At 47.6% G+C, this 21,713-nt stretch overlaps 1 protein-coding gene across 1 annotated transcript in view; it reads left to right on the top strand.

The window, feature by feature from the left end:
- Positions 1 to 21,713, top strand: part of ADCY8 (adenylate cyclase 8) — a 171,013-nt gene that overhangs the window by 93,474 nt on the left and 55,826 nt on the right. Inside the window, exons 7-8 of the mRNA XM_066379537.1 lie at positions 2,433 to 2,703; positions 19,310 to 19,507. Coding sequence (XP_066235634.1) covers positions 2,433 to 2,703; positions 19,310 to 19,507 — 469 coding nt within the window. The remainder of the gene's footprint in view (positions 1 to 2,432; positions 2,704 to 19,309; positions 19,508 to 21,713) is intronic.

Raw genomic sequence — 21,713 nt, 5'->3', positions numbered from 1 at the left:
TGGAAAACATAACTGCGTTAGTGTATGCAAATATTATTTTCCTGTGCATGGATAATAAAATGTAGAATCCAGAGAAAATATCAAATGAAGGTTGGTATCGAACCATTATTTTAAAAGAAGCTCAGCCATCAGACTGTATAAAATCGGAGTTTCATGGCACCTAAGAGAAAAAGACAGGCTTCTAGGCCCTCACTCTGAGAGGGGTCCGAGAGAGAAGCCTGGGACACCCATGTGATAGGAGATCAAATGACCTTCCTAGGTCAACACTACTGAGTTCGTAGGTGTTGACAAAATGCGTCAGGAAGAAGAGTTTGTGCTTATTCAGCACATTTCTGAAGAGAACTCAGAACAGCTTCACATGTTTTTGTTTCTGTTATCCCACCCTGGAAATCGGTGACGGTGTGCCCAGATGGCAGTTTGGAGAACATGGAAGATGTGCCTTACACGATCAGAAATGCGTTCTTGGTCATTTCTGGTGTTTTCACCTGCCCTTGGCAGGGAAGAATTCTCTCTCTGAGCAGGAATGGAGCAGAAAGGGTGAGAAGGGTCAGAGGGACACACAGAGATAGTACTAAAAGGACAACAAATGCCTTTGGAAATGCCGCTCAGAACAACCTCGTTTCCTTGGATATATACTTTCTGGGATCAAAAAAGCCAAGCAAAATACTAAGCATGTCCCTTATTTATTATTAATTCATGCAAGGAAACACTAAAGTTGACCTAAAGAAATAAGTTTTGAGCTGCCTCAAGGATTAGGAAATTGTCCCATAGGCAGCGTGGGGTGAGCCTCCTAGGCAAAAAGAAAGGTTTGTTCTGGGTTTAATGGGCATGAAATAGCACCTTGAATTGGAAGAAATACCAATTACTTGATTAGCTAGAGAGCGGATAGGGTACTTGATTGGAGGAATGTGAGAAAATGAGCTAGGAAGTGACAGGACCCAGGGACTGGAGGCCTTCAAGGCCCTGCCCAGAACTTAGCCTGTATCCTGTAGATTTTGGGGAATAAACAAGAGGAATGTGATCTCGGTGACATTTTTTAGAATGCTCCTAATAATATAAACATTTAGCTTTTATAGTACAGACAGTGTCCCATGCACTATTTTGACTCCTTTACATTAATCGACCCTATTTTTAAGCTTATTGGGGTGACACTGGTTAATAACCTGTAGGTTCCAAGCGTACAGTTCCGTAAAACATCACCTGTATATCGCATTGTGTGCTCGCCACCTAATGTTTATGCTCCTTCCACCATATATCTGACCCCCTTTAGCCTCTTCATCCTCCCCCCAGCCCCCTTCCCCTCAGGTGCCCACCACACTGTTGTCTGTGTCTATGAGTTTGCTTTATTTGTTTGTTACTTTGTTTTATAGCTTATGGTTCTTGTCCTTTCCTGCCTGACTAATCAACTCTTTATAATGACCCTAAGAAGTAGGTACTATTGTTTTTCTCATTTTGATTGGATGAGAAAATGGACTCATAGAAAAGTTAAGTAACTTGCCCAAAGACCTATCAGCAAGCAAGCGAGTGGGAGGGCCGAGGTGTTGATCCCGGCAATCTGGCCCAAGAGTCCGTGCTCGTAACCACCATGCTGGTCTGTCTGCCCATACCACAGTGCAACGCAATAGGTCGCCTGGTTGAGTTAGAGAGTCAGAAGCACAAAAGAACTCTTTTCCCAGGATGATGTACCATGTGAAATTTCCATGATTCAAGCCTGTGATCCTTAAGACCCTCGCTGTCGTCTGTTGTTTTGCTAAAAAAGAAATGTGAATCGGGAGCTGCCGTGGCTGCTGGATGTATAGGAGTGAATCACTGGCCTTGAGTGAGGCTGAGGGAGGCTGGCCAGCTGCCTGCCTGCCCCTGTCCGCAGCTCTGCCCTCTGCTCCCTGCTCCCTGCGATGTACCCGTGTCAGGGACAGTTTGCATCTGACAGTGGTTTTCCCCAAAGACCCTCCGTGTAGCTCTGGGGACTCTGTAAGACCTGCCTTTGTTCTTAAGAAGATGTTAGACAAGTCGAAGAAAGGAGGTAAGGCACTAAGAACTGTCTCATGGGGATTGTGGACAGCGATCGCCGTCGGGTCTGGAAATGTTTATGGAACTTGTTTTCCTAATATAATCAACAGCACCAAAAAAATCACTCTTAAAGGTTTCAGGCTGATAATCATAAGAATAGCCAAAATAAGTGCTTAAGTGTGGCTCAGCAGGCGGTGTTTTATCAGTGTCCCTTCGGTGAAGTCAGCGATGTTCTGCTTATTGATTTACACTTGGACTTCTGTTTCCTTTTACACTTTCTGATTTTTCTGGGGAACACAGATTGTCCCCGAGGGTGGGTCCTCACAGTACCCTGATGTTGGCTTGCCACAAGATAATAAAACAACAATAGCCTTTGCTGGCCACATCAGGAATGTATAATGACCTATGCTTTGTGTACACAGGAGGATTCACATTTCCAAAGCCACACTTGACTGCCTCAACGGTGACTATAATGTGGAAGAGGGTCACGGGAAAGAGAGGAATGAATTCTTGAGGAAGCATAATATAGAGACCTATTTAATTAAGCAGCCCGAGGAGAGCCTGCTGTCCTTGCCCGAAGATATTGTCAAGGAGTCACTGTGCTCCTCAGACAGGAGAAACAGCGGGGCGACGTTCACAGAGGGGTCCTGGAGCCCCGAACTGCCCTTCGACAACATAGTGGGGAAACAGAACGTAAGTCCTGGCTTCCTTCTTCTGCTTAGCCCAATGCCTACTCGCGTACATCTCCACCAGGGACACCTCAGAGAAAACCCACTCATCTTCAACCTTTTCTCTGCTGAGCAGCAACATAATTGCAAATGATCCAACAAATTCACCTTTGTATGCAGTATCAGGAAATGCCAGAAATACCAGAGTGCTCCCAACACACTCTCCTTTTATTTTTTCATGTTTTACCCTCCCTAAAAATAAATGTCACATGAAACTGAATTATAATTTAGCAAAAAAAAAAAAAAAAGACTCGTGTTGGAAAAGAGAAACCTGATACTATTAAACTAGCAACAAGAGGAGATGATCAGGTCCATGAGAATGCCATCCTTTAAGTAGCTGTCCGACTAGTCATTCTGAGCTGCCCTCTGAAATTTAAAGTCAGGAGGACACTGTTGATCAGAGAATTTAAAAGCAGCATAAAGTGATGCCCATGGTGAGGGTCGGAGTGTTCAGGAGTAGCGTGAAATTTCAAAGCTGCCCATCTAATTCCATTCCTATGTATTATGAATTTGCTTCTTATATGAAGGATAGAGTTACAAAGTTGTTACAGAAGCTGTAAATCACCAATCATCCAATTATTTTTTTTTCCCGAAGTTAGAAGTTGGGAGGCAGAGAGACAGACTCCCACATGCGCCCGACCAGGATCCACCCGGCACGCCCACCAGGGGGTGATGCTCTGCCCATCTGTGCCATTGCTCCATTGCAGCCAGAGCCATTCTAGCGCCTGAGGTGGAGGCCATGGAGCCATCCTCAGCACCCAGGGCCAACTTTGCTCCAATGGAGCCTTGGCTGCGGGAGGGGAAGAGAGAGATAGAGAGGAAGGAGAGGGGGAAGGGTAGAGAAGCGGATGCATGCTTCTCCTTTGTGCCGTGACCAGGAATCAAACCTGGACCTTCCACATGCCGGGCTAACCCTCTACCACTGAGCCAAATGGCCAGGGCCAATTATTTTTTAAATTATTTCTTCAACTAATAGAATCCCACTCAATCCAATGAGATGCTCAGACCCCAAGAGGCACTAGGAAACTATGGCTGGTCAAGGGAAAGAATCAAAGTGGACTCAGAGATGCTCCTGTCCCCAGAAAGCTCATCCAGAGCATGGGCAGAATCGCCTGCTCTAACATGGGTTTTCCTGTTCATCAAAGCCAAGCACATGTAGTTGAACTCATGTTAGTTAGATGGTATAACTCCACCATCCATTTTTTAAAAGAAACAAACAAGAAAAAGCTAATTTAGAAGATTTGTAAACAGTTGCTGATATGCTCCTGAGCCCAGCGAAAGCCTAGTACTGGGATGTAAATCAACCAGACCTAGAGGACCACTCAGGAGCTTTCAGAAGGTTAACTGTTCTAATCCATGGACCTGAACTTTTCTCATTAACTTGGACAAAAATCTGTCTGCTTAAAGACATTTAAAATGGAAAAGGTTCAAATGCTGAAAGTCTTCTGCATTTGACAGATGGGTGGGGCACTCTGAGGCTAGGTGGACCTCTGTCCCCCTCCAGTTCTGCGTGAAGGGACTAGGAGCAGTGCATGAGCCAGAGGCCACTGGGAAGATGCAGGTCGAACCAGTCCGCATGCCTTGCAAGAGTCTATCTACCATTAGGTCCTTACTCTTCTTTTGTAAGTGTGTAATTTCCCTCTGAATTATTATGCCCACACGAGTCATCACTGACTGCAATCAATGCCTACATCCTTCCATCCCGGAATTGGCATGCATGACATGATTTGCTGTTACATAAAACAATAAACTTCATGGACTTCCTGGAGTGGGTGCATGCCCAGCTGCCGGTACCCTCTCTGCTTCCTCTGCCTATTGTTAGCTTGAGCCTGGATGCTGGTTATTTAGAGAGGAGATGCATGCCTTACCTTAAATACCCCAGTAACTGCCGAAAATTCTCTCTCTTGGTTCCGTTGTTGTTTTTCTTTTTCTTTTGGTCTTTCTATTCGTGAAGTTCTCCATTTAAGCCGATGGTGAAAATGGGAGTAATTCCTAATTGTTCTAATCTCAGTGGTGCCTAACCTTGCTGCTAATAATTAAGAGAGGAGAGGATGCTTAGTTTTATTCTGTGATTGGTGGATGTGGTCAAATTGTACAGGAATATCTGAAATATTTCTTTTCTGGTTTCCTAAAACTACTTGGCTGATATTATCAGGTAGTTATTATAAAATACACCATCATGAGTCAATAATCGTACTGTGTATTTCTTATGATGCCCAGCTTTTACCTGGAGTCACCCCATCTGTGCCATCTTCCGCATGACTAATCTCAACTCACTTTGATGTCTTCATACCCCAGAGTCACTAAACATGTACTGAGACTCAGAAATATCTACATGCCACTAACAAGATTTAGGAAGTGACCAAGTTGATTAAAATGGCCACCAGCTCTCAGAGTTTGTGCTTATTCTTAACTCTAGAAGTCAGGGGGCCATCTGTGCCACTCAGAGACAGACTGTGTGCCTGTGAGAACTCAGGACTGGTCTGGCTGAGCCTTTGCTTTGCCAAGACACCCCGTCTGTTCCACGGAAAGCCCAGACCATCTGAGCGTTTGCCTATCACACATAAGACATACTAATGCTTCATTGGGGTTTTCCCAAATATTGGCCAGATGTTTTGGCTTCTATTGATTCACAATGCATGCTTAGAAATATTTTTAATGACATCAGTATGCTGTGCCATAATCTGGGCTTTATGGATAGCAGATGTCCAGATAGTGACATTCCCGTTTGTTTATCCATTCAATAAAGATTCACTGAGCATCTTTTACATGCCAATTACTCCCAGTCATAAAAGAGGAGGAGCTGAGAAGAAATGCTTTCGAGATAAAGTCAGCCAGTATTTTGTATGCTTCATGAAGACAGGAATTACATCAGTTTGCATACCACTGTTTAGCCCACAAGTAGAATAATACCTGGCAAGTAACAGGGGTTGATGATGTTTCTTGAACAAATGAATGAAATGATAGATGTGGGTGATCACAGAGAGGTACCAGTCAAGTACAACTTCCAGGTGTTTTGCGTAGGTGACTGGGTGGATGGTGGAACTGCCCACTGTAATGGAGGAAGATTGGGTGAGAGAGACTAGGAACTGTTTGGGACATGTTGAACTTGAGGTGTCTGGGAGAGGTCTAAGCGGGGATATGTAGAGGCTATTGAACACTCACTACTGAAGCTCCGGCGTGAAAGAATAGCCCAAGGCATGCAGCCATCAGAGTCTGAGTGGAGTTGAAGCCATGGGAGTGAAACAGGTCATAATAGTAGGCAATGATGTAAAATAAAATGATAAGACAGCACAGGACAGACCTTGAGGGATGCCAGATGGGAGGTGAAAGAGAGTCGTGACCCCAGGACAGAGACACACAGGAAGTAACGAGAAGAGAATTAGGGATATGATGTCACAGAAGCCTAGGGAGCAGAGCGCTTTGAGAAGGAGGGAAAGAAGGAGGGAAAGAAGGAGGGAGCGGCCAGGGTAGCCACGGGGCCTAGGAAGGGGAAGACGTGAAGACTGTCCGTTGGACTTGGATGGAAGACCATCAAGGGCAAGAGGCAGACTCAGGGAGGTGGGAAGTCAGAGCCAGACAGTCACGGGTGATGAGAGAGGGTTCTGCATTTCCAAGTAGAGACCCAACTCCGCCCCTGTCCCCTCCATGTCCGTCCAAGGAGTCAGTGGTTTGGAGGAGCAATTATTGTACCAGGAACTACTCCTGGTCCCTTAGGTGAGTGAGTCTTCCAAGTCCTTGTCTATGCTTCAAGAGTCTTTCTTGATGTTGATATCATGCATCTTCCCCGCCCCTTGGCTGCATCCACTGGGGTGAACATTGAGCCCAGTCTGAGTCTGGTACCCGGGACGCTCCTGGAAGCCCACAGCACTCGGGCTTCGTGTCCCTGACTCCCGACGCGGCAGGCATCTCGGCTCCCTGCACCCCGGCTCAGGGGCCGGTGAGGCTGCTATGCTCTGAGCCTCAGGGTGGAATGAAAGTTAGAAACCTATAAGTGAAGAAGTGAATGATCGCAGGTGGACTTTTAACATTTAAGGTACAAACGTAGAAGCAGCTAGTTGAAGTAAACCAAAAGTGAAACACTGGACATTTGGGGGGGGGGGGGTGTTCAGAAATTTCCAGGCGGGGTTGTTGGATGAATCATCAATATGGTCACCGAATCTCTCAGAATAAAGATAAACTGGAGGGTGAAAATGAAGACTTAAGAAACGGGTCCTTTTATTAAAGATCACGTTTCCCTCTGATTGTATGATGTAACTAAGGGATACGTGGGGTTGAGCTCTACATTTAATTATTTAACAGGAACTCAGTATTCTAACTGCTGGGGATGCAGTACTGGGAAGACAGACCTGGTCCCTGTCCTTCAGGAGCTTCCATTTTAAGGGTGTGGGGAATGCAGACAATTAACCCAAACATGAAGATGCTGTGAAGGAAATAGATGTATAGGAATAGGGGGCAGTTAGAATTACTGCCAATAGGATTATCAGAGGCCCTGAAGATTCTATTTGAATGCTGAAAGGACCCTACATACAAATAACCGGGAGAAGAGCATTGTAAATAGAGGAAACAGCTAGTGCAAAGGCCCTGTGGTGGAAAAAAGTTCTGCATGTTAGAAGAAGAGCAAAATGGCCCAAGTGGCCCAAGCAGCAATTTTCAACCAGTGTGCCACAAGAATTTTTAAATTATGCAATACCTGGTTATTTAGTCAGGGGCATTGACCTCTTTTTCCCTTAGATTGTCAAATTAAAAAAAAAAAAAAAAGACAACAGCCAACATAACAATAGCCATCTAGTGTGAATGAGTCAAAATTATACCTCTATTTTTTTGTCAGATCGGAAAGATATATATTGTTTCAGTGTGCTGCAAAATCTTAGTAATTGTTTATGGGTGCCGTGAAGTGCCAAAGGTTGTAACTCGCTGGTCTCGAGCCGAGTGATCAAGGAAGACAGGAGTAAGAGGTGAAGTTAAAGGTCTCGGGAGCCTGATCCCGCAAGCCTGGCTGACTCGGGATTTCACTCGGAGGAAAGAGGTAGAAAGGTCTCAAGCGGGGCGGTGACCTGACCTGACTGAGATTTTCTATGAGATCGCTTTGGCCGCCTTGCGGAGAATGGACTGCAGGGTGCGGGAACGGACGAGCCACACCTTAAACTTAGGATTCACGAGAGGAGACCAAGGGTCAGGCGTAATTGGGTGAGGATATTAATCCTTTTGACGTGATTTTTATGACAAGTGATAATGCCAAGAACATGGAGCCACCTTTTTAGGAATGAGGCCCCTCTAGTAGGAGCCCAGGGTCTGTCCCTCACATCCTGTGACATCTTTGCCACCGTCCCATCCATCCCTTTCACGTTTACCATGGCAACCAGATGCCAGGCTCTTGTCTGTGCCTCCTCCAGGGCTTTGGAAAGGATCACCTGGAGAGAGGTACCCATTGGGCACTGCCGTTGTCTACATCAGTCACTTCCACAAAACAGGTCATTATCGTTACCGTGAAATCAGTATGTGCCCTGTAAATATTGAAAACGTAGTTGGAATTTCCACAGTCCACATGACAAAGCCGAAAGCAGACGAGCTTCTTTGCTGGGAGTATAGATAAACACCACAGCACCGCTGACGTTAATAAGAGTACGTAGAGAGTTGGGGGGCAGGTGCCACGCTAGGCATGTCGCTCACATCCTTTCCAGCTGATTTTCATACCAACCATACAACGTAAGTGTGGTGTGCCTGCTTGGCAAATGAGGAAATTGTGATTAATTCCCTGAAGGACGTGCAGCTTGTAAAAAACACAGCTGGAATGAGACTCCAGTTGTGTCTGACCCTCCAAATACTTCCCATGAGGCCACACTGTCTCCCCTTTGTGGCCCAGAGATAAAGATATAGGCTGGGTTTTTCTACCTTCTGCCTTGTTTACAGGTCTTTAAAGATGGTGTGTACGCACGCGTGCCTGGGTGTGTGTTCACCTTCTGAAGACTAGTCCGGTGCGCACCAGGGATATTCAGTCCTTTTCTGTGAAAGCTCCAGGAAATGGCTACATTTCCCTCCAGCCAGTTCTGTCACACCAGTGTGAAGCTGCTGTCGTGGTGATAGCAGGAGAACACAGCAGAGGGTGGAGAACTCACCCGGGGGAATCGGGGAAGACCTTCCTGAGGAGGTGACTGATAAGCTGAGATCCACAGAACAGGGACTGAGGGCCCAGGACGAGGACACAGAACCCCAGGCAGAGGGGAAAAGCAAGGCCACTGTCTCACCCTGGTCTCTGCTGCTCAAGACCAAAACATGGGCTCCTCTCGCCCCACAGGGAACTCTGACCTGAAATTCCCACCCCTAAAAATGCCCGAAACATTGGGCATTGGTCTTAAAGGAGGTGTGTTGTCAGGGGTGTATCTATCTCATTGTATTCAGTCTTAGGAGGCACATCCTTCTCCGCAGATTTGTGCTGAGCCATTTGAGCATCAGATTCAATTGTGATGTTCGCTGGATGGGACATTTTGCAGGCGTTTGGGGGCAGAGAACTTGAAGAGCTTTGGGCGTTTCCCCGAAGTCAGTCTGCACTCTTCCAGGACCACGGCTTTGCTCTGACCACCCTCCCCCTCCCCCGCCCAGGCTGTCCTGAGCCCCGGCTCGGAAGATGGCTGCCGTGTTCATCGTGAGCAGGGCCTGGTTCTCCACACTCTGCAGAAAGGCAGGTCGATCTGAAGCCTTCCTGGGAGTGTGGAGTGGATGAAGTAGCAGGTGCTTTGGGCTGTTGGCTCTGAGTCCCCATCCTCCTGTCTCTGACGGTGGAGGGGCAGACTGAGGTGGGAGGAAGAAAGGCCGGGGGAGTTTGTGGCTCACGCAGAACGGCAGCCTGGAAATGTGCATTTCAGGTGGCAAGTGGGCAACATGCAGCCTGTGGGCACCTGATGGCCCATAACTGGCAGAAACTTAGAATTTCTAAACAAACCAGGATGGACTAGTATCAGTGGTCAGCAAACTCATTAGTCAACAGAGCCAAATATCAACAGTACAACAATTGAAATTCCTTTTGAGAACCAAATGTCTTAAACTTAAACTATATAGGTAGGTAGACTGTGATTAACTTAATTAGGGTGCTCCTAAGCTGGCCTTTGCGCCCGCACGTGGTAGTTTGTGGAAGAGCCACACTCAAGGGGCCAAAGAGCCGCATGTGGCTCGCAAGCCGCGTTTGCCAACCACTGAATGAGCTGTTTGGGGAGGTATCAAACAGTGGCCTGAGGAAACAGAACCAATGACCGCATGGTATTTTAAATACATGTAGGTAACTCTCTGGTATTTTAAGTATGTGAAGATAGGTAGGAAGAGAGAGAGAGTTTTTAGATTTGAAGAAAAAGACCTAGATTTGCATTATTCATCTTGGTGCCAGTTTTGACAATGACCGGGCTGAGATTCCTCAGTGTAAAATGTCGTGATGGAGCTACGTCAGGATTTCCCCATCTCCTCTTTACCCAGAATACCTTGCATTGCTTTGCCTGGAGCAGTTCATGTGTATAAAGGTTCTCTGCAAACAAAATTGCATGTGGCAGGAGGGAATCTATATTCCTAGTTTTTAAAAAAGTGGTTTGGCACGTGTGTCGTGACCCACCATTGCTGCGCTCTGCGCAGGGGAATGAGGGGTGTCACAGAGCGATGGCAACTGGCATGTTTGTTGGCCTGCCGGGCCCCAGTTTGGGCTCTTTGTATAGGCATGGATTGTTACCTCGCCTAAAGTCAGAAAGGAATCACTGTGGTAAATCCTCGGGCGTTGATGGAACTTGCTGAAAAGTTTCCCCGCCCTACATCTCAAAGGTCTCTGCTGCAAATTCTAGGTTACGGACCTCTAGATTTGGATGTGTCCTTCCCACTCTATGACCTTTATGTCACCTTCAGTGGCCTAAAGCAGTGGTCCCCAACCCCCGGGCCACAGACCGGTACCGGTCCGTGAGCCATTTGGTATCGATCTGCAGAGAAAGGATAAATAACTTACATTATTTTTGTTTTATTTTTATTTAAGTCTGAACAATGTTTTATTTTTTAAAAATGACCCGATTCCCTCTGTCACATCCATCTAAGACTCACTCTTGACGCTTGTCTCGGTCACGTGATACATTTATCCATCCCACCCTAAAGGCCGGTCTGTGAAAATACTTTCTGACATTAAACCGGTCCGTGGCCCAAAAAAGGTTGGGGACCAACCACTGGCCTAAAGAACCTCTTCATGCTGTGAGATGATAAGGACTTTGTGTGCCTTGTAGGGGGTAGCACCCATACAGGACTCCATATCGTGGGAGGATTTTTTTTTTATTCATTTTAGAAAGGAAAGAAAGGGAAAGAGAGAGAGAGAGAGAGGAGAGAGACAGAGAGAGAAGGGGAGAGGAGCAGGAAGCATCAACTCCCATATGTGCCTTGACCAGGCAAGCCCAGGGTTTTGAACCAGCGACCTCAGCATTTCCAGGTCAACGCTTTACCCACTGTGCCACCACAGGTCAGGCTCGTGGGAGGATTTAAACACGGGACTGCTCTTATGTAGTAAACTCAGACACCAACCCGGGACATAAGAGCCCAGGAGAGCTAAACCATTTGAGCATCATGTAGCAGTTCCACTAGGCAGGTGTGGGGCAGAAACGTTAGGATGAGAAGGAGCTGAAGCCACAAAGACCCAAAGACATAACAGCTCTACTCTAATCCGAGTAATTTCTTCTTCCTCCTCCCCCACCTCCCCCCCCCCCCATTTTGTCCTGTCATAACTGGTGACAAGGAAGAGACACTGGATTCTTGAAGCTCAGTAACTTGTAGCTCCTTGGAACAAAATTCAGGAAAACATTAACTAAATTTAATTAGCAAACTGTATAATCGGAGTCTGCAAAAAAACTTGAACTCAAAGCTACAGCCTTAAAGCTACAACCATGAGCCATTTATCAGCAACTCGCACTGTACTACAGCCAGGTGCCCAAGTCATGTCCTTCTGCTGCAACGCTGATGAGATATAGGAGGGATGAAACCCTTGCTTATATCAATGAGCCTTTGGTCAAACTGGTGTTGTTATAAGTCATTTTGCTGCAGTTCCAAGAATCTCCTGGCGACATTAAGTGAGGACTTACTCATATCATAATCCTATGTGTAAACAGCTCCTTTAGAATCTTAAAAAAAAAAAAGAGAGAGAGAGGAAAGTTTAGGTAATTCTTATATTTCAGTTTCCTCCAAATTTCTGTTATAAAAACACACACTCACACATACACAAACATGCAGAAACACAAACATATTCTTTGATTTTCCCCATGATACTGACATTTCTGAAAAATCTATGTATTTGATGTCCCCAAGATAACTATGAGTAGCTTAGGTCCTGATATAGGAGCTGAAATTATTCGGATTGTCAGCCCGCGGTCATTTGGTCAGTGGGAGAGGGGTCACCTCTCCGGCCACAACTTCTGACGTTTCGGCCCAGCCGGTTCAGTGTTGTGAGTACTTTGATTCCCCCCGGTTTGGTGGCCCTACAAACAAACTATTAATGCCAGCTTCTCTGTCCCCTGCTCATGAGTCCTGTCCGGAGCAGGACACCTGCCTCCATCTCCAGGCTCCTGCCACCCTTCCGCCCCATTCCACCCGACCCTGGGAGGTCCGTGCCGGAGTTTGCATTCCACCCGACCCTGGGAGGTCCGTGCCGGAGTTTGCATTCCACCCGACCCTGGGAGGTCAGTGCCGGAGTCTGCATATCAGGTCCACACATTTCTGTGGATGTGATCTTTTAAAATCTAAAAATGCAATTGACAGCTTGCCTTGAGTCATGTGACTTCGAAGTGGCGCCTTTTAATGGGTGCACCAAGTTCTGTTTGGGCCAATTCCGAAGAAATAGAACAACACTTTTTTGATTAAAAATGGTCCCGGTGTAGAATGACTCAGGCACAATCACATTCTCAAACTGAGATTCGCATCTTGCGGAGGAACTCAGAGGATAACATCAGAGCAAGGAGCCCTGAATTCGCTGATAGGAGGTCTGTCAAACAAGCCAGACAAGCCTTTCTGAGCAGAATCAGTGTCAGACACTTGGCCTGGGTTCACCTGGCTTTGAGGTCCTTGGACCAAAACTTGGGGACAAAAACTGAAATGCTGGAGAATCCCTCTGTGGGCTCTGTGTCTCTTATCCTGACAGCTCCGCCCCATCACCTGGAGCTGCGGTTGGCCGGAGCGTTCAGCCACACCTGACCCTCGGCCCATACCTCATCCAAAGAGAACCAAAACCAGTGTGTCTGCACCCAAAGGCAGGAGCCACCAATACAATGAACGGAAGTGAGGAGACAGCAAGGGATGTCAGGGAAGCACACAGGGAAGGACAGCCTAGCAGAGCTGGGACCTAATCCCAGTAAATAGCCTGAATGACCCAGCTTCTCAGCATTAGTCGAAGGGTTAAAAGTAAGGTTGTGGGATTCAAATGAGTAGCAAACTAATGAATGCATATTGTGGAACCTATGAGAACTAGGGGCACCTCCCTATCATTTTATTCTCTTAATCAGAAACAGATTAAAAGTTCAAGACACAAAGCAACAAAAGGCAATCACACATCCTTTATTCTCTATCAAATGCAACATCCAGGCAACATTTGCAAACCTCCCATTCTGCCTAAAGGTGGGAAACAATGATTGTGCAAAAAGCCTGAGCCCCAGACTGACACGGATTGTTCCCGGTTAAAGATGGGGAACCTGGTTACAGCGGGGTGCTGGAATTCTGCAGCAGACTGGCTGCAAGTGTCTGGACTATTATGTCACAAACAGACTGGACATTCTGACCCTTGTTATTTCGTTTCCTGGAGCAGAAGCTATGGGCTTATTATGAAAATGACTGAAACCTCTTCCCATAGTACTACCCCATAGTCCTGCCTTAATAAGATCTCATTAAACATTCTTTTGCTCTGTTTGGAAAGCAGATTCTAGTGGCATCAATATCAAAGAGAGAGAGAGAGAGAGAGAAACTAAGAAGAAAGCCTAACTAAGAAAACCATCAGACGTGTAACTTGAATGTCATATTTCACTGTCTCTCGGTACAAAGAGGAAAGCTTGGGACCGTCTGGACTGACACCCCTTGTTTATGGAGACTGGTTGAGTTCACTTAGCGCCTGCATTCCTCGAGGAAGGATAAACCCTTACGTGGCAGGTCCTGGGAAGCCCTGTGTGGATACTTTCCCAAGGGTCCCCCAACTCAGCGTTCACCCAAATGTCCCGTTGAGTCCCGAGAAGCATCACGTCTCACATCCAAAGAAATCTTTACTCCCTCATCCCTAGATTTGAGAAAAAGTAACTGTGCCTCATTCAAACACAACAGGTGTTCTCCCCGAGGTCCCCTCCCCCCTGTGTGCGAACCATTGCAGACCACCTCAGAGCTTTCCTAAGACGCGTGCTTTCTTGAAAAGAACACAAATATCACTTGTTTTCAAAGAAGAGTAGGAGCCTTCTCCCCTGGGGGTTGAATTGGGGTTTTCACACACAGCAGGGAAAAAAGGGCCTCTGACGTGCACACCTGGTGTTCTCATTTGGGCAGCATTTCTTCCTGGACACTTCTCGCCTCTAAGGGCAGGGCAGGACGCCTGGTTCACGACTCAGACCCTGCAGGTGGCAAGTCTGACATGGTGCCACAGAGCCCTCCAGGGAGGCAGGGATAGGCCTCCCTGAAGGAAGGGTGGCCCAGGAGTCAGTGAGAGAGCCACTGGCCCTTAGTCTCTGAGTGTGGACTCCAGCCCGGGACTAGAAAACAAGAAGAGTCTTTGAAAAAGGATAGGGCATCTCCGCACACGAGGCGGAGACCCCACGGCCAAGCCCTGAGGTGGCTGGACCTGGCATCCACTCTAGATCTCGCCCAAGTCAGCACTGCACTGGTCCTCACTGTTGGGCCTTGATCTCAGCCTCCTATAGCTAGATCTCAAGGCCGCCATGTTCACAACCCAGAGGAGCTACAAGATGAAGCCCTTTTTCCTGATGACTTCAACCTTCCCCTTCAAACTGGCTCATGGGGACACTCAGGTTGACAGTCTGGGCATTGGTCGCAGAAAGGGCTCCAGGGTGGGGCATTCCCCTCTGCGATCTCTGGAGCCCCAGCGGCCAGCGCTGGGAGGTAGTGGTGCGAGAAGGAATTTTCCGGGTTCCAGAAACCTGAGTCGCACATCCTATTGACAAGTATGATAAGACTGCCTTTCAAGGCTCTTGCTTTTGGCTGGAATGATATTCAGCTGTCATGGTGATGCCTTTACCTCCTGCTGATCGAAAATGAGGCGTTTGATTGAATAGTAGGGAAGTAAACTAATTTTATTTAGTGTAATAAATCTAGTTTTGGTAAACAGAATCTTTTCCAATTTAGGGTCTATTTGGGAGAGAACAGGAAAAATAAAAGGAGGCTTATAGTAGGAAGAGATTGGGAGCAATGCCCTGGGACCCTCTCATCCGTTCATCCATCCCTCCATTCATTCACTCATTCCACACATACTTATTAAGAACCTACCAAATTTGCCAGATGTTGGAGATTCAATTATGGGTAAAAGTAGGTTCCCGACACTCGACACTCGAGGAGATCAGAGCACCGAGGAGCAGACAAACACAATTAGGCAATTATCATACCTCACAGTGACTGCTGTGCTAAGGATAAGCGGTGTTGTAGATCTTAAAAGGAGAAAGCTGTGATCAATCTAAACTAGTTCATCCCAGTATAACTCTAAATAGGCAAATAAGACATGTTACACATTTTCCCAGGGCTGCTTACAAATCTGTCACTGTGAAGATACCAGCAAATGGATCTTGGTGTATTCAGTGTTATCCCACTGAAGGTGGGCACGCGGGCACATCTCAGTGGCCGTGACTGATAGAGAAGGAGGGGGGATCACAGCTAATCTCAAGCAAGGTCACCTCCAAAGCCATTCCTGCTTTGCAGTGGTGCCTTGGGGGTTAAATAAAGCATATGGTCACCCTTCCTGAAGCCAATTTGCTTGACTTCTTGCGTTGAGGTTGGTCTTCCCTAGAGCACACAGGACAGAGCTAAAGCAGGTTTACAGTTGTTTGGATGGAAAATAATACAGTAGTAAATAAATAACAATGCAAGAATAAACTCTGTGTTTTGTGAACTCACAGCTGTAAACCTCCTTGTGCCCCACCCTGATTATGTCCCAAAGGTATGAGGTACCAGAGAGATTGCTGGTCAAACAGCAGGTAAAACTGTCATATGGAATTGATAAAAGCAAACAGTCAGAAAAGGGGTCACTGAGCGCATAAATTACTAGGGATATAATTGCAAGGAATAACAATAATTGCTTGGATGAGAATTCTCCACCTCGGTATCATTGACATGTTGATACAAGGGCTCCTTCCCAGCTCCGAGCGATAATCTGGTGGCAATGATGAAAGGAAGTGATTTTTCTCTCGCTTGAAAGAGCCACATAGGCCCTCACTGGTTGGCTCAGTAGTAGAGTGTCGGCCCAGCGTATGGATGTCCCAGGTTTGATTTGGGAACCCAGGAGCACACAGGAGATCAGAGCACCAAGGAGCAGACAAACACAATTAGGCAATTATCATACCTCACAGTGACTGCTGTGCTAAGGATAAGCGGTGTTGTAGATCTTAAAAGGAGAAAGCTGTGATCAATCTAAACTAGTTCATCCCAGTATAACTCTAAATAGGCAAGTGACCATCTGCTTCTCCACCCCTCCCCTTCTCCCTTCTCTCTCTCTATCTCTCTCTTCCTCTCCCACAGCCATGGCTTTGTTGGAGCAAGTTGGCCCCAGGTGCTGAGGATGGCTCCATGGCCTCACCTCAGGTGTTAAAATAGCTCGGTTGCCGAGCAACAGAGCAGCGGCTGCAGATGGACAGAGCATCACCCCATAGGGGGCTTACCAGGTAGATCCCAGTTGGGGTAGATGCAGAGTCTGTCTCTCTGCCTCCCTGCTTCTTACTTAAGAGAAAGAAAGAGAGCAAGAAGAAATAGAGAAAGAAAGAAAGAAAGAAAGAAAGAAAGAAAGAAAGAAAGAAAGAAAGAAAGAAAGAAAGAAAGAAAGAAAGCCATGTAGACAGAATTTTGTGAGGGGTAGGGAACTCTGAAAGGGCGAGACTTTATTGGTCTGTCTTACATGAGTGGTCAATGGCACAGGCATTCAGGAAGCACCATTTATTCCTAAGTTTCCCAAAGGACCCCATAGAGGCCAGTGTTGGTGCCTGATGACATCTCACCAGTGCCCATTGTGAGGAGAACAATGAGGACCAAGCTCATTGAGTGTGTTATTCATTAAATCAGATGCATTCAATGTTGAGGACCTGTCTTTTGTTCTGAGATTATATCAGTCACGTTGAAAATAAATTACCTTTCTTTTGTGAAATGGTGATATTAGAGAGCTGTACTTGTGATCATTGTGGCTGCTGTAACTTATACACAGAAGTCCCCAAAATGTTTATTGAAAGTCCCCTTCTCTGTGAAACTCAAAGCTCCCAAGAGCAATTGAAGGCATGAGGGCCTGGTAGAAGGGGCAGGCTCAGTTTAGTTCAAAGAAGGAAAACTGTAAAAAAATAAACATTACAAAGAGAGATGGAAACGCCTATGTATTAACTCTGTATTAACGTACTAACGGCCTGCTGGTCTTTAGCCAATATATCCCCAGCTGTTAGAATCCAGCTCCAAGCACTTGCCAGGGGGGCATCTTGGCGTCTCCAAGCCAGAATGTATGCCCAGACAAAGACAGCGGAGGCATTTTTCCCACCTCCTCTCCAAGACAGAACTAGATGTTGTCATTCTCTAAACTGGTTATAACGGATTTCCAGCCAAGGAGCCAGTGAGAGATGCGGAGGGTCGTGGACAGCCCATCACGTGTGCCTCCTGAGATGCGGTTCTAATGCCTTTAACCCCAGGGGCTCAGGCCCTCCGGCCCTGCACGGACCTGGAACGGGGGTCCCTGCGTTCTCCTCTCCGCTCGCTCCAGCCCTTCTCCTCACCTCTCGTCCTGCCACACCACCCCCTGACCTCTCTCTCTTGCTCTGTGGCAGCCTCCGTGGTGGTCAGAGCCGACACTGGCTGCCCCAGTGCCCTACAAGCATGTAGTTCACTTTCTCGAGCTGGCACATGCCACCCCTCCTGGGGCGGGAGAAGGGGGCTTCGGTAAGTTCTACCGCCGATGCAGCCCTGCTCCGCGACCCCTCGGCGACCTGGAATTTAGGTCACCTTGACGGACTCCGTGAAGGTTAAGTGAAGAGCCCCACAGCCCCAGAGGAGGAATCCTTATGGAATGGGCTAGAAGGCTCCTTGAGGTCAAGCGCCTGCCTTTGGCTCTGAAGCCAGAGGATCTGGCCGGGCTCAACATGAGCGGAGGACTCCTGTCTCTCGGAGGCCCCGGGATATAGGAGAGGTCTGAGGAACAGGGTCTCCGCCTCCACGGGCAGGCGCGGTCAGCGCTCAATACCTCCCGCGCCTTATCTCTGTGTCGCGGGTGGGTGGTCTGAGCACGGCCAAGTCCAGAGGCTGGCGCACAAGAGCAGGGGCTGTGAGGGTGGGCGGAGCCTGGGAGTTCTCACCACCCGCCTGGGCAGAGGAGTCACAGCCCCGCCTCTGCCAGGGACCTCTCAGGCGCAGAGATGAGCATCCCTTTCCTATATCCCCTCCTCTCTCTTTCTGGTCGAAGAGGTTGTCTTATGCTGGAGGTAGAAGCTAGCGTTGCACTCGGCTCGGTCCAGCCAGTCGGTCATGTTACCTGCACTGAATTCTGAATTACTAGAGATGGCCTCCCGGCCCGACCTGGTGCGTCTTCATGAGCGAATGCTGTTCCTGCCTCCATGTAGCTGTCCCCAGGGACCAAGCACAGTGGCCGCCTTTCCACGCCTCCTGCTGTCTAACCCTGTGAAATGGAGAGGCCGCAACTGCTTGCATTATTATTATTTTTTTTTTTTGCCTAAAGGAAATTAAATGCATATATCTATATCAAAAAAATAGATATATGTATAATGGTCTATGGGGAGAAAAACATTTGTGAAGAATAAAAGAAATCTAACAGTCATTATCAAGTTTAAGGAGCAGATCTTGGCACATTTGGCTGTCTGTCCTGGAGGAATGCTAAAAAAAAAAAAAAAAAAAAAAAAATGCAAGCCACGGGTCCCTAAGTCTCTCCACCACCGTTCAAGGAAAGGCCACATGAAAAAGTGGAATCTGCTTGGTGGAGATGCTCGTTTCTGTGGGCTTTTCAGATACATCCTACCTTCTGTTATTTGTATCGGTTCTCTCTCTCTCTCATACCAGAGATGTGCCTGGTTAGAGAAACGGCCTTGAATAACCCTGCCAAGCCGAAGCTCTCCAGACACCCGAACCAAAGGAATTCAGTGCACCTGTTACCTACACAGAGGCTGGGGACGTGTCCCTCTCTGTGTGCTAACTCGCCAGGTTGTGTGTCTCTAATCCAAATGCTCACTTACCAACTTCTGTAGGTTTACTGAATGCAACTGCATGGGATGCTATTACTGTTTGCAATGCAATCTGATCTAAAAACGAAAAACATTGCATTTCTTTTTTTAATCCAATTGGGACTAGCAGGTTTATTGTGTTTGCATGTGCTTCCCCCCTAGACTCTGGCTGCCCTAACAAGAAATTCAATAAATCTACTTCCAAACCATCTTGCACAAGCTTTGCATGTCCAGTCTGGGCCTGAGGAAATTAACAAGCGAATAGAACATACCATCGACTTGCGGAGTGGCGATAAATTGAGAAGAGAGCATATCAAGCCATTCTCACTGATGTTTAAAGACTCCAGCCTGGAGCACAAGGTAGAGCTGGGTCTCCGTAGTGGCTCTTCTCTTGCTGACGTCCCTGGTCGTCAGTGTGCGCGGACCGGAGAGAGAGCCCAGGGGCCGCGGTGTGCCGGTTGGTGTGTCTGTGGTTTGTCTGTTGTTTGGTTTGGTTTGGTACTGTCTTTTCTTTCTGTGTTTGAAAACCATGAGTAGACTGAAGGCCATGAGAGGAGATGCCGTTTAGACGAAGAGACCCCGCAGGGCCCTTGAAGGGAAAGAGGGTGAAATGAACAAGGAGCCCTTCCTTGACCCCAGTGAGCTTGCTGGGCGCCCCTTCCCCTCTGGCATCATTAACCCCAGGGATGTTAGCACTCCCTCGCCTTTGCTTTCAGCTGAACTCTCACCGATTGCAACCCTGCTAAGGTAATAAATGAAAGCCCCCAAGAACTTCACATAAACATTGGTGATAAATACCATCTTTCTCCCATTTTTCCAGTTGTCTGTGGGCCCCCCTGTTGTAGGCATAATAGAAGGAAGATGGGTTGTAGATTCAGACTCGAATTTGAATTCCATCCCTGCTCCTTTTTTGCGGTGTGACCTTTGAAAAGTGGAGTAGCCTCTCTGAGCATGAGTTGTACGGTGAGGATAATGAACATGCCTCCCTCACAGGCTGTTATGGAAGGCTCCAAGCAATGCCCTTCAGTGTCCAAAACTGGCAGCCATCACCATTTGAAAGATGATGACTTTTCTCCATGCCCCTTTCTCTCCCCAGCTCTGAACTGTAAAGTGCTGGGGGGTGGGGGAGGTATCCCTGCCTAACTGAGCTGCTCCTTTGCACTGGTGGGAGGTGACAGACCTTCCCTAACTGAGCACAGGAGTTGCTTGGTGTCCGCAGGAGCCTCCGGCAAGAACAGCGTGGAACGTGCGAGCAGATTTCAGGAGTTAGATCTGATACTCTGCAAAGCTCCAGGGAGCAGATTTCTGTGAGTCTGCTCCGCTTCCTGGGAGACTCCGTGTTCCTCAGGTTGGGGAAGTCGCACTTCTGCGCACGCGCTCCATTCCCAATGGCCGTCTGATAACTGCCCAAAGGTTGCAAACTCCAAAACCACTATCTTTAGCCACTGTTCACAATTTGAAATGCATTGTGCCTGTGTTCCAACAAAACAAAAGAGGAAACATTTTTGCTTTATTGAACCTCCCCTCCCACCCCTCCACCAAAGGGCGGATGCACTTTTCCGATTCACTGGGGGCTGAAGGTGCAAATGAACTGCATCTTCTTTCCCGGTTGCTACACCGAAGGGGATAGGAAGAGCGGGGTGGGTCTCTAAGAATCTTCTCAGCCAGCCCGATGCCGCTGTCCAGAGCTACACAAAACCCTTTCATTCATTTCTGTTAAAGATGTACTTGATTCACTAATGACCTGATCCCTGCAAACATCATTTCTAATTTTTTAAATTTAATAGTGTTCACATCTCATGTGCAGGTACCTGGCGTTGGAGCAGGACTGGACCTGGGGAGACACAGGGTGGCTACAATTGCTTTCTGTGACCAGAGAAGGTTCTTCTAAGCGAAGCAAAGGGCAGGGTTTATCCACTCCAGCCTAGCCTTGTGCCATTTAGTGTGTGCTCTGCATCGCATGGGGTCCCGGAGGTGGGGGCTGTGGGACATATCAGCAAATGTTCATCTCCCCGCCCCCGTCACAGAGACATCCTCATGGACTCGTGCTCTGGGACCCTCTCTAGGGGCTGCAGTACTGCTGAGCAGCGGATATATACTAAGAAACAATCCTTGGGTGTTTACCAAATGCCACATGCTAGTCTAAGCTGTTCTCAAGTATGAAGTAGATATTACTGTGAGCCTCAAATTCTACTTGTTGAAATAGAAAGACAGAGAAATGACTAAGAAGCCTGCTCAAATTCCAAGTGTCAGTAGAGGGGCTCGGACCTGAGCCCACAGGGACCCGAAAGCCAGTGTTCACCGTGCTGCGTCTCCCTGGAGCCCCGGGGACCAGTCCTCCAGACTCTTCCTGGTATAAGGAGACAATCCCGTGTTACCTTCACCCTGGCCTCTTTGAACCATGGCTGAGAGGCGAGGCACAGAGCAGGGCTTTGAGGGAGAGATGAAATAGGAAAGGGTCCCAGGACCTTACCAACATGAAAGCAGGGCCTCCAGATCCATAGGATTCCACAATTAGAGAAGCGTGCACCCGCTCTGTGCCTGGTGCTGACACATGTCAGTTGAT

The sequence above is a fragment of the Saccopteryx leptura genome, chromosome 3 (genome assembly GCF_036850995.1).
Source record: "Saccopteryx leptura isolate mSacLep1 chromosome 3, mSacLep1_pri_phased_curated, whole genome shotgun sequence".
Classification (NCBI taxonomy): Eukaryota; Metazoa; Chordata; class Mammalia; order Chiroptera; family Emballonuridae; genus Saccopteryx; species Saccopteryx leptura.
This window is presented reverse-complemented; position numbering and strand designations above follow the sequence as displayed.